This window comes from Nilaparvata lugens, chromosome 3, assembly GCF_014356525.2.
Source record: "Nilaparvata lugens isolate BPH chromosome 3, ASM1435652v1, whole genome shotgun sequence".
Classification (NCBI taxonomy): domain Eukaryota; kingdom Metazoa; phylum Arthropoda; class Insecta; order Hemiptera; family Delphacidae; genus Nilaparvata; species Nilaparvata lugens.
Genome location: NC_052506.1, coordinates 16,034,021 through 16,051,668, shown reverse-complemented (window position 1 = coordinate 16,051,668; position 17,648 = coordinate 16,034,021). Strand labels below are relative to the sequence as shown.

The following is a 17,648-nucleotide window of genomic DNA, read 5'->3' as shown; positions in this document are numbered from 1 at the left end:
TTTACAATTTTTGTTTGTAAATAGTTTTTGGTTTTTGTAGCCATTCTCTTGCATATTTCTTTTGTGTAATCGGCATTTATCTTGTAATGCATGCTTATTACATTGTTGGAGCCAGCTCTAGTTTTCATTTTTCGTTTTTGAATTGGACGCGCGCTCCTCGTTCAGTTCGTATTTCTTTCACTTGAGTGCGTCGCGCTCACTAGCCGGTTAGGCTGTTTCTTTCAGTTCAGTCTCGCTTCGTAATAGCTTGCCTCGAGTCGGGGAATTGATAATTATTATTCGTCGATCATTCCCAGAAGAAAATTGTTCTTCAAATTATTATTTTTTCGTTAATGTTAAATCGTACACCATAAACCTACGTTTGGAAGAGTGTTTGCCAAACTCCCTTTAGTTGAAAGTTTTAAACTAGTCTATTATTTTTCGATTGGAAAGTTCACCGATCTATAGTCTTTAAAGACATTGTAAATATCTCGTCAGAAATATATGTGCAACGTTATATGATGGAAGCCGAATTTACCAACAGTAGATGACAATTAAGCTTGCCTTTTCACTATCCTTGATTCATCTCCTACCTCGGGGACACCTGAATACCTTACCTGGGAGTTGTAAGCTTAATAATATAAATATTACATTAGGTACTCTGCAGATTTTCGGTGAGTTGTTCTTTTATATATTCATTGCATGTACTTGTTTCTGTAGAGATATCACTTGTTTCTTTTCTATTCAATACAGTCCACTTTACATCAAAATTATTGATTACCAATTTAAAATCAATATAAATTTCTTAAAGTTGAACCTTAGAGTTTACATTGGTCATCCAGGCCAGATTTTATTGGCTATTTTTTATTCAAATATTTGGCAAGCACTTATCCAATTTTATTGTAAATCGTTTGTGCATGCTAGGTTCAAACCTGTTTGTACATTATGAATTGAGCCGATCAAGTTGGTTCACTCTTATCTCTATTGTCCGATCGGAACCGTTACTTTGCAATGCTGATAACATTATCGCTTAGCTTGCTTCGTCTATTGAGCTTTCTCTGTTCAATTTGTACTAACATTATCAGTTTGCTTGCTTGAATCATCAATGAAAATTGTTCATTGTTGCATTCGTAATTTTATTCGAAAATTAGTAAATGAAAATCATTAAGACCTTTCCAATATCCAATCATGAGTGAAACGAAGTTAAAGCTCAAACGAGCTAAACTTGAGCAATATTTCTATTGTATTCAACGTACTTTCGATTTGTCGAAAAAGGCTTTAAAAGAAGAAGCTAGTGCTAAACAATTTCTAATTCTCTATAGTTCCACTCTTAAAACTGTTCAGGATTATGAAGCTGTTGAAATGGAAATACAGGAGCTTGAAATGGAAAAAGACCCGGAATTTGTACCCAAATTTAGTAGTTCACATATGGAAATGTTCGAACATATGGAAGCAATTGCTAGTGAATTGAAAAAACGCAGTCAGGTTGTACCTAGTGTTTCTACCCCGGCTCAACCTGTATCTTCCAATAAGGATTCGTCTAATATTTTACCGAAAATTGAAATTCCTGTGTTCGACGGAGATCAATCAAAATGGGCGGTATTCTACGAAATGTTTAAATGCATGATTCATGACAACAAATCGATTCCAAATCAACAAAAGGTCCAATATCTGGTGTAGCGGCTAATATTTCACGTCATCTACCACCTATTGCTAATAATTATGAAATTATTTGGGATGCATTAATTAAGCGGTTCAATGACCCCCGCTCACTCTCAAATGTGTACTTGAAACAAATTTTCGAATTCAATTGTCTAAAATCTGAGTCTCGTGCAGGTTTAGTTTCTATAGTCGATCAGTTCTGTGGTTCAATTACTGCTTTAAAACGCCTATGAGGTGAAGATGTATCTGATGCAATATTTCTGTTCCAAGCGTTGAAAATTTTAGATCCTGTTTCTCGAAAGGCATTTGAAGCTTCAGTTCATATTAAGGATGACCCCACATATACTGATTTTGTTTCATTCATCGAAAGGCAGATTAAATCGTTACCGCATGACGAATCGTCTAAACAATGCAAGCCAGTAGTGAAACCAATACCAAAATCCAAAGTGTTGGTTGTTCAATCGAATTCGCAAGTGACCAAATCACCGGTAAAAATATCAGAATGTCTGAAATGTTCGATGACAAATCATAAATTGATCAATTGTCGTCTTTTTCGTCAGTTATCACCTTGGGACCGTTTTCGTTTTGTTAAGGAGAAGGGTTGCTGTTTGAAATGTTTCTCGCCAGCCCATCGTAGTAAAGATTGTACTTCTTCCAACTGCGAGGAATGTAGTCAGAAGCATAATTCGCTTTTACATTTCGGAAATGCTTCAAATTCGTCATCAAATTCGGATGCGAAAAAGGTAGAAAATAATACTATTACCTGTTGTTCTATCGATTCGAAGTCGGCACCGTATAGTGTTCTACTATCAACTGCTCAAGTCGAGGTACCTGATAAGAGAGGTAGATTGCACAAAATAAGAGTTTTAGTTGATTCAGCTAGTCAAAGTCATTTCATTACTCGTAAACATTGTCGTAAATTGCAACTATCGATTTCTCCTTTCCAATTAATTGTGAATGGTTTTGGCGGAAATTCGCAATCAGTTTTTGGTCGTACTTTTGTCACGCTTCAATCTCGACTCGATTCTAGTGTTAAATTTTCCATTGAACCATTAGTTGTCGAAAAAATCATGGAACAGCTTCCCACTAGTAAAATTGATAATTCTAAATTATCAAATTTGTTTGGTCTTCGACTTGCTGATGAAAGTTATCACATTCCCAGCGAAATTGACGCTATTATAGGAGCTGAATTAGTGCCCCATATTTTCCGAAATGGTCGTGTGGAAATTGATTCGAATTATTTGATGGCCTTCGAAAGTGTTTTCGGTTATATTTTGATGGGTAGAGCCCCTATTTTAACTCAATCTTCAGAAAATTCAACGTGTTTGATGACTTGTCTAACATCACCATTGGATAAGTTAGTTCGAAAATTTTGGGAAGTGGAAAGCGTTCCAGATGTAGGAAAACAACTCACTGCTGATGAGTTAGAATGCGAGAAGGATTTTGCATCGTCCGTTCGTCGTGAAAATTCGGGTAGATTCGTTGTCTCATTATCGTTTTCAAAATCCCCTGATTGTCTTGGTGATTCTTATGCTATGTCAGAACGTCGACTCATCAGTTTGGAGAAACAACTGGCACGTGATCCAAACATGCGTTTAGTGTATCACGATGTCCTCTTGGATTATCTCAAACAAGGACACATGGAATTGATAAAAAATCAGAGTGATAAAAGTGGTTATTTTATACCTCATCATGCTGTAATCAAAACTCAGAGTCAATCAACGCCTTTGCGTATTGTCTTTGACGCAGGCGCGAAAACTACTACTGGAGTATCATTGAATGATATACTTCATATCGGCCCCAAGTTGCAAACGGATATTTTCGTTCTGTTAGTCAATTTTCGGTTATTTTCTATCGCTGTAACTGCTGATATAAAGCAGATGTATAGACAGATTCTTGTCGATGAATCGTGTCACAAATTTCAGCGTTTGTTATGGAGATTTTCGTCCAATGATCCCATACAAATTTTTGAATTAAAAACTGTCGTATTTGGTCTGAGTGAGTCACCGTTTCTAGCTCTCAGAACTGTCCATCAACTTGTTCAAGAAGAAGGTGAAAATTTCCCTGAGGCTAAAGCTCGTATTCCGAGTGACATGTTTATGGATGATTTGGTTACAAGTGTGTCTTCTTTAGGTGAAGCAAATCGTCTTTGTAGTCAGGCTAAAGAATTGTTCGAGAGAGGCGGATTCGAACTTACTAAATGGAGTTCCAATTCACCTGAATTGATGAATGATTTCTCGGAAGATGAAAAATCGGCCTTGTCTAAAGATTTCGAGATGGGAAATTTGTTGGCTGTCCTAGGTTTGAAATGGCAACCTGGTAGTGATTCGTTTTGTTTTTCAGTGAATCCTAATCAGTCTGTTCCTACCAAACGTCACATTTTATCGGTAGTAGCACGCATTTTCGATCCTTTGGGACTCTTGTCACCCCTAACTTTGTTTCTTAAATGTTTAATTAAACAATTATGGAATGCTGGTCTTGATTGGGACGATTCAGTACCTCCCTCTATTGCGCTTCAATGGGAGACATATCAGAAGGAGTTCCCTTTATTGTCCAATCTCTTCATACCACGTCATTTAGGAGTGATGAATGATTCGAAAATTACTGTCATTGGTTTCTGTGATGCATCGACTTTAGGTTATGGTGGTGTGATCTACATAAAATCTCAAATGGATATGCAACCTGCAACTATCACATTGTTGTGCGCTAAATCAAAAGTCGCGCCATCTAAGACTTTATCCATACCTAGGCTTGAATTAAAACGGTGTACACACGTACGTTTGCCTCGGGTGAGCATACGTGTATGGGCTTGCATTCGCACGTGTGGACACTGTTCGCTGAGGCATGTGGGCGAACCGGAACCCTGTCGGTATTTTGGCGTGCTCAAAGGCGCCTCGGGCGAGCATTGAATGTACGTGTGGACGCGATTTTGCCATACGGGTGAGGCAAAACGTAAACATTGAAGGCGTCATAACCTAATTCCAATGAATTAGGTTAATGAATGACAAATCAAATTGTGATCCAATAACTAATTGTAAATTGTAGGATATGTGGATTGTCAAATATTTAAATAGAAACATACATGGAGTATATAATTCGTATCATGATTACCAAATTTAGAACTGCATAATTTAAGTGAGAAAAGCTCCTCTACAGGGTTCCTACAAGAAAGTATAGCTCAAATATTATTTTACTGTGGCTATCAAATCATCTTGTGTTTGTTTCATGTTATCAATCAGAGTTGTTAATTAAAATTGTAATCTTCAATATGATATTATACGTTTTAGATAGCTAGGCTATCTATAGAGAGATTTATACAAACTTTGAACTAGTATTCCCTTGAAGGTAAATCTTGAAGCTAATCTTTTGGAGAATCTTGTTTTGTCATGTGTATGAGCATAGTTAGTTTAAAATGGGCAGCAATTTAGTATTTGATTCAATTTATGGCTAATTTCCTTAAAGAAGACTGTCAATTTTGTGAGACAGTGTTAAGTGCTTTGATTAGGACATCAAAACTTCTGGAATTATTGTAGAATTTTTCTTTTTTTGAGATTCTGAATAGATATTGGAAACCAACAAATGAATCGCCTAATGCCAAGAATCTCAAAGTTAGAGCCAATCGTTCTTGTGGAGTTATTGCTCCCCTTATGATGATATCATTTTTTGTTTAGATAACTAGTTGAATTAGATTCAGTATATTAACAACATAATGTTTTGACAACCTAAGAAAGATTGAATTGTCAATATTATGTCATGTAGCAATTTATTTCCTTACTTCAACCTACAATCGTTCAACCCACCAACATTGTTTGTCAAGTTTTATTTTTGATTTTATTATATAAGTCATTGAAATAAAATGATACTGCTGCAATTTGTGATAACTATCTTCAATGATGGAATGACGCCATTGTTGTCATGTTGTGGAAAATCTACATTGACCATGTCTTCGTGTCGTCTGCAAATCAGTTAGCTTTTTGAATGCTGAGGCATACGTGGATCGCGTCCACAAGGACGTACAGTGAATGTTGAGGCATATGTACATACGATTGTTCGCGCGAATCTGTACGGACGTGTGTACAAGGCTTATGCGCAGCGCTCTTGCTCGCTGAATTAATACAGGTTGTTGTCTCTGTTTTGAGCCTTCGTTGTCACGTGACTCGCGTTGTTGCATTATCGGATTCTACTGTTGTCTTACATTGGATCAGGGGCTGTCCATCTAGATGGCAATCTTTCGTCGCTAATCGAGTTACGAAAATTCAAGACTGTCCTATCAACGACTGGTTACACACGTGGCAGGAAATTCAAACCCAGCTGATCCCATTTCGAGAGGTTTATCCCCTTCTGAAATAATTAATCATGATTTGTGGTGGTCTGGCCCCTCTTGGCTAATGTTAGAAGAGAGTGATTGGCCCGTCAAGGTCGATCTGGAACCTATAGAGTGTCTACCTGAGGTCAAGGTTCACTCAATTGTCACTGTAGTACAGTCGGAAAATTCATCTATTAATTCGATTCATCTTTTAATTGCTCGTTGTTCCAACTACCAACGTCTATTGCGTATCATGGTGTTAATATTGAAAGTACTTCGTCTATTGCCTAAACCTCATGAATTAGATTTCGATTTGGCAGAAAAACATTTGTGTAAAGTCGTACAAAAAATTCATTTTTCAAAAGAATTACTGGAATTGAAAGCTGGGAAAGAATGTACTTCTCATCTTCAACAACTGTCACCCTTTCTTGATCATGATATTATTCGTGTGGGTGACGTTTACAAAATTCTGAGTTGAATTATGACAGCTGTCATCCGATTATATTACCGAAGAATGATCCATTGGTCACGCTTTTGATTGATTATTTTCATGAAAAGCACTGTCACGCTGGACCTCATTTATTGGCGTCTATTTTGAGACAAAAATATTGGATTTTATCAGCCCGTGTCCTTATAAGGAGTCATGTACGAAAATGTAACAAGTGTTTTCACTATCGTCCCACTCTTACACCGCCGAAAATGGGCAATCTGCCAGCCTGTAGAACTCTGTCGTCTAAACCATTCGTCCAATGTGGAGTTGATTATGGTGGACCCATTCGAATCACCATGGCCAGGCGTCGGAATCCTTTCATATTTAAATCGTACATTTGTCTTTTTGTCTGTATGGCAACTAAAGCCGTTCACATTGAATTAGTTTCGGACTTATCGACCCAAATGTTCTTATCAGCTTTTCGCCGTTTCCTTGCTCAACGAGGTCCTTGTAAGGTCATGTATTCCGATAATGGTACCAACTTTGTCGGCGCCTATGATGAGCTAATAAAATTGTCACGGATGCTGAACTCCAAGGAATATCAAAACCTGCTCCAGAATGACCTTGCTGATCATAGCATTGAGTGGAATTTCATCCCGCCAGGTTCACCTCACTTCGGCGGTCTTTGGGAGGCGAATATAAAATCAGTAAAGTCACACCTGTTTCGAGTTATTGGTAACCAGTTGTTGACTTACGAAGAATTGAACACTGTCTTAGTTCAAATTGAGGCTGTACTTAACTCACGCCCGTTATGTCAAATGAGCGCGGATCCGCTCATTTTCTCACTTTGACACCTCTTAAGTACCTTCCTATGTTAAATGTGGAAGATCGTCCAATGAATCGCTTGGATCGGTTTGAATTAGTCAATCAAATGGTTCAGTCTTTCTGGAGTCGTTGGCGCAAAGAATACTTACATGAATTACAAACCCGTGTGAAATGGTGTAAGGATTCCACCCCTCTCACGGTTGGTACAATCGTCCTTGTGGATCAACCAAATGTCGCACCGTTGAAATGGCCTCTGGGGGTGATTGAGGAAGTATTTCCCGGTGCTGACGGTGTCGTTCGAGTGGCTATGGTGCGGTGCGCCAATGGTCGCTTCAAAAGGCCGGCTACAAAGTTGTATCCGTTGCCTACTCAATAATTTTCCTTTGCATTTTTTGTTTTATTCTCGTTTTGTTTTATTTTTATTTCTTTTGTCGTTTATTCATTGTTTTTTCGTTTCTTTGTTCTCTAGCCTTGTCTGAAAATAGCTTTTCAGCCGGGGGGGGATGTTGGAGCCAGCTCTAGTTTTCATTTTTCGTTTTTGAATTGGACGCGCGCTCCTCGTTCAGTTCGTATTTCTTTCACTTGAGTGCGTCGCGCTCACTAGCCGGTTAGGCTGTTTCTTTCAGTTCAGTCTCGCTTCGTAATAGCTTGCCTCGAGTCGGGGAATTGATAATTATTATTCGTCGATCATTCCCAGAAGAAAATTGTTCTTCAAATTATTATTTTTTCGTTAATGTTAAATCGTACACCATAAACCTACGTTTGGAAGAGTGTTTGCCAAACTCCCTTTAGTTGAAAGTTTTAAACTAGTCTATTATTTTTCGATTGGAAAGTTCACCGATCTATAGTCTTTAAAGACATTGTAAATATCTCGTCAGAAATATATGTGCAACGTTATATGATGGAAGCCGAATTTACCAACAGTAGATGACAATTAAGCTTGCCTTTTCACTATCCTTGATTCATCTCCTACCTCGGGGACACCTGAATACCTTACCTGGGAGTTGTAAGCTTAATAATATAAATATTACATTAGGTACTCTGCAGATTTTCGGTGAGTTGTTCTTTTATATATTCATTGCATGTACTTGTTTCTGTAGAGATATCACTTGTTTCTTTTCTATTCAATACAGTCCACTTTACATCAAAATTATTGATTACCAATTTAAAATCAATATAAATTTCTTAAAGTTGAACCTTAGAGTTTACAACATATTAACTACCTATTTATTTTATAAATAAATAAATAATTGTCGGAATTCTGAGTATTACGGTACGGTAGCCTACTGTATTAGTATTATTCCAGGATATTGAATATTTCACAAGAAGGATGTAACAACAAATACCATTTCCAATAGGTGCATTTTTTGACTTCATAAAGTTTTCTTTCTCAATATTGATTAGTGCAACTATCTTTCAATTTCATGAAAAATTAAGCTATTTTTGTTACCTCATTTTTTTATCATTATTGATAAACTAACATATCATTCTTATATACACTTTAAGGAAAGTAATTCTTTCTACATAGCCGGACCTGATAGCAGAGATTAAGAATACCGTAGTTTTGCTTCTCGTTATCACAGAAGAAGGAAGAGCCTTTGTTCGTTCCTTTGTGTCTGTACACTTATTCTATGCTAATAACCGGATACATTATGGACGAAGCAGATACGGTAACCAAACGGATGAAAAGCTCTCACCAAAGCCATTACTAAATTTCCAATTTTCTGCCTCGAAGAAACTCTTTCCCATCGATTACATGGTTCAGAAGGAACACTTGATCAATTTCTATATTAGTCCCATAACCCTGCCTGGTTAATGTCTGCCTCTTGAAAAATAATTTCCAGTTTTCCACAAAAACAAACTATTCATTGATGTTTAGTAGCCTACAAGTGCAGTATCAGTACATCATTATTGGACGATAAGACATTTTGTTTCAATTATTGCAATTATTCGTACATTCATTTTTTGACTATTAGAATTTTTTCAATAGATCATATCTAATTTCAATTGCGCATTAGATCTTGCTAAAATCATTTTGGGAAATCTGGAATATGCATAAGACTGTTATTATGAGATGAGGTAGGTTTGAGGAAATAAAACAACGAAATTCTTAACTAGAATAATTTATTTCTCATGGTAGAAAAAGGAGACCGCAATGCTTGCATGGACTATAATGTTTGTATACAAAAGAAACGATAACTCCGTTTACAATACATTTACAATTTCTTTGTAGCGTACACAAAACAAGTATAATCCGCTGATGTAAACTGATTTATCATGCTGTGGTGTTGTTGCTGCTGCACAACTTGGCTGCACTGAATACAGACAGACACAAGGCCTTGCCTTCGCCTGCAAGCATGGACTATACTTGACAATAATAACTCAGTTTCCAGTCAATGCTAGGCTCAGCTAGTCAACCCATTTCCAAACGTATCAATTTATTATTAATTCATTATTTTACAAAAAGGTGAATAGGAGGAGAGCAAGTCTCCTAGCAATCTGTGGACGATGTGATGGGGGCTCCAAAAAACAATTTTCATTTTCATTTTTGACGAATTTTGACCGAAATTTCAAATTAATTACTCTTTTTGAGCGAAAAATTTTTGCCGAAAATACACAAGACTAGAAGAGGAATCACAAATTTCAAGGTTCTCTTTTATGCCTAAACTTTTTTTGAGGTTCAAGGATTCATCTGATTCATGCGATAACCAGCAAAAACTTTATAAGAAACTTAATAATAAATTCATGAACACAAATTTTGTCACTTACCATGGACTTAAATATCCAATGGTTGTGACCTCATTATAAATATATAATATCACATTGTTTGTTATAATACAATATATAATTTATATATGTATACAACAGCGCTAACAATAATAGTTCTAATAATATAATAATCACCCTTCTCGTACTTACATTAGTTTAGCAATTCTTATTCGATTAATTAACATTAGAATCGAGGGTTTCTTTTTCATTTACTCTTATATAATAAAATTAGATATCACAAATTACATTCTTTTCGTATCGTCGTTTAAGGAGACATTGAAAAAATATAATCGCTTATTGAAAATGCAGATACAGATCTCCATCTGAAGATGAATTCTGTATCGGCTTACAAAATGTTTAATAAAAAGAGAGCAACAGGTGAGAGTGAGATAGAAGGCGAGCAAGGTGGCAGGGCATTGTCTACTGACAAACTCCGTTCCTAACCCTTCATCTAGTTCTTTTTGATCCGCCAATTAATAAAAACATTCTGTAAGGCACAGATGATATATAACCGAAAGATGCACACAAAAACAGTCTCCAGTGAACCTCCTCATCCCACACCCCTCCCTCACCTGCTGCTCGGCCCTCGTGTTACTATAGAAATAGGCATAAATTTTGCTTGAGAAGTCGACTCGCATCACATCGCCGTGCGTGTGTTAGATTACTGGGTTACGTCACATATACAATCGTAGTAGAGCAATAGAAAACCGTGGTATGTACAGTATACAGGACAGAATAGTCAGCCTCAACTCCACCGGCAATACACGGCCGCAGTCAATATTTTTATACCTAAACCTTATCAATTTATACTTATAAATACGTTGTTACACAATTCAAGGGATGCTAATGATACTGTTTTTGACTACATAGAAAAACACAATTCCATCACTACTGACGTTTTAGAACATAGACACCGAAAAACCAGAAAATGTTTACTATTAATTTTGTCACCAAACATTTTTATGTACAATTTTTGTATGAGGACTGCGCCGGATACCGGCAGAGCATTGAGGCTGCTCAAATTTTAGCAATTGGCAGAAAACTATCAGAGTTCACTAAGCCAGCAATTGCTGCACTGCATCCAAATTTCATAAATAAAACCAACTGGGAGTGAGTATACATTTAAATGAACAACTGAAACAGGATAAGCCTACAAGCCTACTGAACAACTTCCATCAATATAAAAAAAAATAAACCAAGCCAACATTAGAAAGAAAACTGGAAAGTGTATAACAGTAAAATAAACTCCATCAACGATAAAAAATTATACTGACTATTGAAACAGATGATGCTAATGGATAAAAACGAAACAAAAGGAATATAAATCATTATTAACAAAAATAATTCAGCTTAGAAGTGCTAAGAATTACCTTTTGTGGAAAAATGTAATTATGCAAAGTAATAATACACACCACAACAAAAAAGTGAAATAATGATTACGAACTGTTAATGATATTAATAATAAAAACTATATATTTCCCTTATTGAATGAAATAAAACTACATGGCTTTGTAACAGTCTACGTACTGTGTAGGCCAACAACGCAGGATATTTCTGGCATTTGACCAAAAAGTAATATCATACAGTTGTTACGGATCTAAAAACATTATGCGCTGGATAAGAGAGAAAATATTCAGCCGATAGATACTATAAAACTCAACATTACACCATAATAATAGATTCCAAACGTCACTGATTTAGTCTGAAAATATAGTAAATTAAACTGAAAATCTTAGTTATGAGTTGAAAGAGTTCACACTTAACGTTATTTTCGAATATAATAATAAATCATGCATACTTTAGCTAAATATTTTCCATTATAAAAACTCTTCAAATAAGAATGCCCTTTTTTCACTATAATCACTAATAAGTTTTGTCAACTGGTATTCAATATAATCAATAATAATAACCATCGCAATCAATAATAATATATTCTATATGAAATTCATTTTTAGTAATAGATCATAATATAAGGTATTGTTGCTAGACGGAAAAAGCTAAGAAACCTAGAGAAAGCTGTTGACAAAACAGCTAAGTATTTTTTATAATTAATATAATTGATATAAGATTTAGATGAGTACTATTATAAAGATCAATTTTTATCAAGCCAGCAAATATGACTTATCCGGAACAGTTTAAAACTTTAGATTTCCCTGAGCTAAAAATATCTTGATTTGAAATTGAATTTATTCTCAACATAAATAGATTTGTCTACCTGGTTACGAAACCATAAAACTGTTTTATACGATCAAATTCAAACAAGTTTTGATTGATGGACAATAATGTCCGTATAATATTTTCTATTACAAAGTATTGATAGTATTTAGAAGATGGTAATAGTAGGACTTGAATAGCCTTCAAGTAAACTTGTTTCTGCAGAATGGAGAATTGACCAATAAGATTGAAAAGCAAATTTAGCTTCATTAATCACAAAATTTCAAGTGCGTTATTTTTGACAATAAAGTAGAGAAGATGATTGTCATTAATGGAGTTTAGCAATTTGTTTGAAAATTTTATAGCACTCAAGAAGAAATGTGTGAAATAGCACTCTTACGTCCAGATGCGTCCGAGGACTGAGTGCAGATAGACTACAATGCACGATAGTTGAACCCAAGGAAATCATTAGCAATGACATTTTAAACTGTTGATCTACAATATAATCTATAAGTTAACCTAACAATGCCCTTAACATAACACCAGCTCTCGTTTGAATATCCCGGAACAGCACTTTCACAAATTTCATCAATATTTTTAGCCATGAAGACAGAAACGTAAATTTTGATTCCCACAAAGTTGTAAAGACTAGCCAATGACAGTACTTGAGACGGACACTGGCTATTCAGGAAAATATGCTCAAAATTTGCTTTGGATTGTGTAATAAAATAGAGGACATGTTGTACGTGATTTAAAAAAGAAATGCGGTTCCGGGATTCATGAAAAATTGAATAGCACAGCACAACGGCCTTAACATAACAGTCACAGGCCTCACTAATTATCATTATATTCATATAAACAAATATATAACTGTATATATTCAACTAACAGTAGTATATTATTCCCACAAAAAATTTAAAGAACAAACAAAAAACTCAAAAATAACAGCTTCTTCATTGTAATAATTAATATAATATCGTAATAATATACACAGTAAAACTTCAGAGTCAATTATAAATCTTTGTAAACTGTTGATTGAATGATGTGGAATTATAACAAAAGAGCAGCATTATGGACAAGTTTGTATTTAATTACTGTATATAATATAATATCTTGTTCTGTGTATGTAAATATTTATATATATATAATATCATTTAATATGTATGAGGTAGCAAAGGTGTAGTGAGCTGTACCTTGTGAATGACTTTAAAATCTTTCACTTTACTTCTTAAGTTGTTCCCATCGATAAAAATAGCGAGAAAGAAAGTAAAATTAACATTCACTGAGCAGTGTGAAATCTTTGCTGCCTACTGGATATAATACTTGTGGAGGAGCCTGACTCAATTGACACACATCAAACTTCTGTAAGCTTCTTAAGCTCGAATTGGTCAAGCTCTGTATCAATTTCGCAGTGATAAATGATAGATGACTCAGCTTCGAATAAATATTTTGTGACTGTGAGTTGATAACTAGCAGCTAGATTTTCAACAGCTTTAGTGATTATTAAAATGATAACATGTCAAGATACAGCAGAAGTAAGTATTGAGTTAATCGGCTTATGGGTGTACAAATTCTCAATCATTGCAGAGAAATAACAATAAAATAGTGATAATAAAACTGTTATTTTAGAATATTGTAGGCATATGAACAATAAACAACCTGGCTTCTCTTTTGATAATATAAAATTAGGGGCATGAATTGTATTTAACATTCATGTAACATGTTTTCAAGGTTAAAAAGTAGTGTTCCAATATGGGAACTTTTGTTGTGGAATTGGGATGAAAGTATGGACCGATATCAGAGGTTGTCGGCTGTTGGCAGTGCGGTAACAAAGCAAGCATGTTCGCTGAAGGCGCCAGTTCACCAATAACGGCAAACTGAAAATCTGTACTCGATTGTTGTTGAAATAGAATACTGTTCTTGACAATATAAGTATATACTAATAATAAAAAATGTATAATAATAAAAACTGTAACAACTGTTATCATACAATAATGAATAAAAAACTAGTAATAAAATATATATATCTCTCTATAATTGTACATATATATTTAAGAGCAATAACAAAGAGGACAATAACAAGTGAAGCCCGAAAAGAGGCTCGCTGTATGTACGGTACGGTAGGTGAATGCCAATAGCTTGACAGGACGCGAACCGATCGCTTTGTCACCGATGCTCTACACAACAAACAACGCACAGCCGACAAACAATGATTGCAATTTGGAACGGAAACTCAGCCCCATCTGAGTTCCCTGAGAAGCAAGAATGTTTAATAGGTTACAGTAAGTTGTGTACTATGAAAATAATAAAACAAACACTATAATATCAAGTATAAGGCCAACTGAATACAGTATATGGATCTGATAAAAATCTCTCGCTTGAGCATAAAAAAACGTGACAGTTTCCCTTGAAACTATCCGAAAAGAAACTTAAAACAAGGTCTGTAACTTATTCATCGAGCTTTGATGAACAGATACAAAATATTGTAATCGCCTGTCAATGTGGATGACCACATGTGGATGACATCGGCTTGACGAGTCAGCCGAATAAACTAGAGTTCAGTAAACTAGAGTTCGAGGTCGGTTTAGTTGCGCTGGTGCGTCAACCTAGCTAGTCTCAACATTCACTATTATAGAACGCGGTTCTACTAGAGTGCGGTTGGTTCTGTATTTCATCAAGTACAGATTAAAGCTGTACTGATTCCACTTTCAATGTCTGTTTAATAATGGTCAGTTTGAAATTTGTCCGTCAACTGACATATCTCCGCAGGCAGGCCTAAACTATGTGATAGCCTGAATGGCTAAGACTGTATGTAATACGATAAGAGAACGCACACTTGTTGTATTGTTGATATTAGATCGTTTACAGCCTGTCGGGTGTAGATTACAAGTCCAGGATTTGATAAACGGCATAGCCAAAAATTAGAGGGGGTCGATGATTAAATTGAGGGTGGGTAAGGGAGTCAGAGTGCATGTCAAATTTTTGTTTTCTGTTAGAAATTGAGGGCAATAACCATAATAGTTTGGTGGAAAATATCATCGTCATCATCATCACTATCATTACTTCAAATTCATTTGATACAATACTGTAGCTTTGTGCCAACAGTACCTATTCAATAATATAAAATTTTATAATTATAGCAATTTCTTAATATAACTACAGGGAATGATCAAATAGATTGTCTTTGCATTAATTTGATTTTATCTACAGATGAGATGCTTAATTAGGTAAAGAAAAAAGGTGACAGTCCACCGTTATATCGAAACAAAATAAAAAAAAATTTAGAAGGACGAGCATTATTGAATTGGGATGCATAGGCCTACCAGATTGTGGGTAGTTTGAGTTTGGCGCAAGGAGTGGATCAACTATTTGCTGGCAGCCAGGCAGCCAAGTCTTATTGGGTGTGACAAGAATGGTGCCAATCGCTCAACACCACTCTGCTCAAGCGGATTTACAATCCGTTAGTTGATCTATTGTTTAGGTAAAGTTTGCTATTTTAACGACTCTCCATTTTCCACATAGCGTAAAATGCTATGCGCCATATAAAAACGTTTTTAAATACTTTATTTTTATCGTATTATTTTCAATAATTATATTAAAAACTCTAACAAAAACTTTCATTCGACAACAATGTATCAAAAATAAACGTATTTGCTTCTCTCAATCTCTCTCGCTCGCTCTTATCAAAAGTCAAAGATATTCCCTCAATTTTAGAAATCTTTGTCGATTCAATAAAATTTCAATAATAAACCTTATAGACAGTTAGTCGTTACAAAACGGGCGGTGGCCGGGGAGAGCAAGGAGGGGGGAAGGGGGAAACGATGCGTTGCACTGCATTGAGTTGCGTGGCCAAGTTGCTGCGTCACTCACAGTCCCACAATATATCTGAACAACGAGAGGGACTGCGTGACGCAACACAAGCAAGCAACGCAACACAAGGCAACACATCGGCCGTCCACCCGCCCACCTAGCTAGTCCCCCCACAGCACACTCTGGTTCCCGCGATTTGTACTTTGCACATGACTTCTTCTTCATCATAATCATCTTATTAGTTTAGCACGGCCGGCCCACCCTGTCATCTTTGGTATGGTGCGCGTGCGTGTGCGTGCGTGCGCCACCCTATTGCTGTGGTGGCTCCTGCTGGCCCCCCCTCCCCCTCGGCCCACCTGCGCCACCGCCTGGCCCCTGTCGGCCGGGGCCCCCTGGTCCCCCCTGGGGCACGCCCTGGCCTCCTGCACCTCCTGGTCCACCCGCACCGCCAACCACTGATTGCAGCACCATTGCGCGGATCCTCCTCTGCGCCGACTAAAACACAAATACAACAAATAAATAAAATTTTAAATATAAATAATCATTTATTAAAAAAAAAAAACATTATGTCATAACAACGTTAGTTCAAACATCTAGTGCCTGTTAAATCTCAATAATGATTAATTTCACAACAACCAATCAGAGAAGCCTTCTTTTTAAAAACGCCTTCTCTGGTTCGTTCTCGTGAAATTCAACACAATTAAAATTCAATCGGCTTTTTTCTACACGGGCCCTTCATACAATATCATAATACTTAATGAACTTGAATTCTTAGTTTAGTTACTTAATCAATGAATAATGTTCAATCAATTAAAAATATTATCTTCCTCAAAAATTTCCAACTTCCACACTGGTTCACCCAAAGTTTATCCAGTTCACATTTTTTATATTATTGATGAATATTTTTTGTTATTGAATAAAAAGCATTCTTATAGCAAATGTGAATCTGATTAATGAGGCTAAAAATGGGACAGTGAACCTGATCAAATGTACTAATAAAATTTGTTTGAATAATAATGAAGACAATGAGTGTTCCAAATTTCGCATATAACTCAAGCCGATAGTCCAAGTAGTTTTTCGTGACGCTGGTAGTCTCTCATCATATTGTGCTGTTCTTACACTCTCACCCGGCCAAAACAGTAGTAATAATAGACAGTGGTCGACAGAAATCGGCTTGAAATTTGGAACATAAAAGACTTATACCATGGGATATCTTCTTATGCTTTCTTTTCTCTATAGTATTTTCATTTATTCATTATACATTGATAGATACAATATAATTCTCAACTATGAACGATAGGGAAAGGAACAACAGGCTCAAAGCCCAAAACTGTTCCTTTCCTAAATTTAGATAGAAATTGTCCAAATATAGATTATGTTTATCACTTCATAAGTTTTGTCCAATTCTGAGTCCAAAATATGAAATATAAGTATAATATAATAATATATTATATAATTTATAAATTAGGAGTTTAGAATTTAGATAAGTTGAAATTTTTCACTAAATCATCACAAATGATTTTTGACGAATAACCATACCAATGTTGATTAAATACTTTTATTAATGATTTTAATTTTATTTTATTAATGATATTAGCAGAATAGACAGTAGGCGACAGAAATCGGCTTGGAAATTGAAACATAAACGACCTATACCCATCTTCTTATGCTTTCTTTCCTCTATGGTATTATTAATGATATCAGCAGAATAGA

At 35.7% G+C, this 17,648-nt stretch overlaps 1 protein-coding gene across 5 annotated transcripts in view; it reads right to left on the bottom strand.

Annotated features, from left to right (window-relative positions):
• Positions 1–9,309: 9,309 nt before the first annotated feature.
• The window catches only part of LOC111049927 (insulin-like growth factor 2 mRNA-binding protein 1), a 54,989-nt gene continuing 46,650 nt past the window's right edge, over positions 9,310–17,648 (bottom strand). For all 5 annotated transcript variants that reach the window (XM_039423039.1, XM_039423040.1, XM_039423041.1 and 2 more), the window contains one exon: positions 9,310–16,430. In XM_039423039.1, coding sequence (XP_039278973.1) covers positions 16,245–16,430 — 186 coding nt within the window. In that variant the 3' untranslated portion in view covers positions 9,310–16,244. The remainder of the gene's footprint in view (positions 16,431–17,648) is intronic.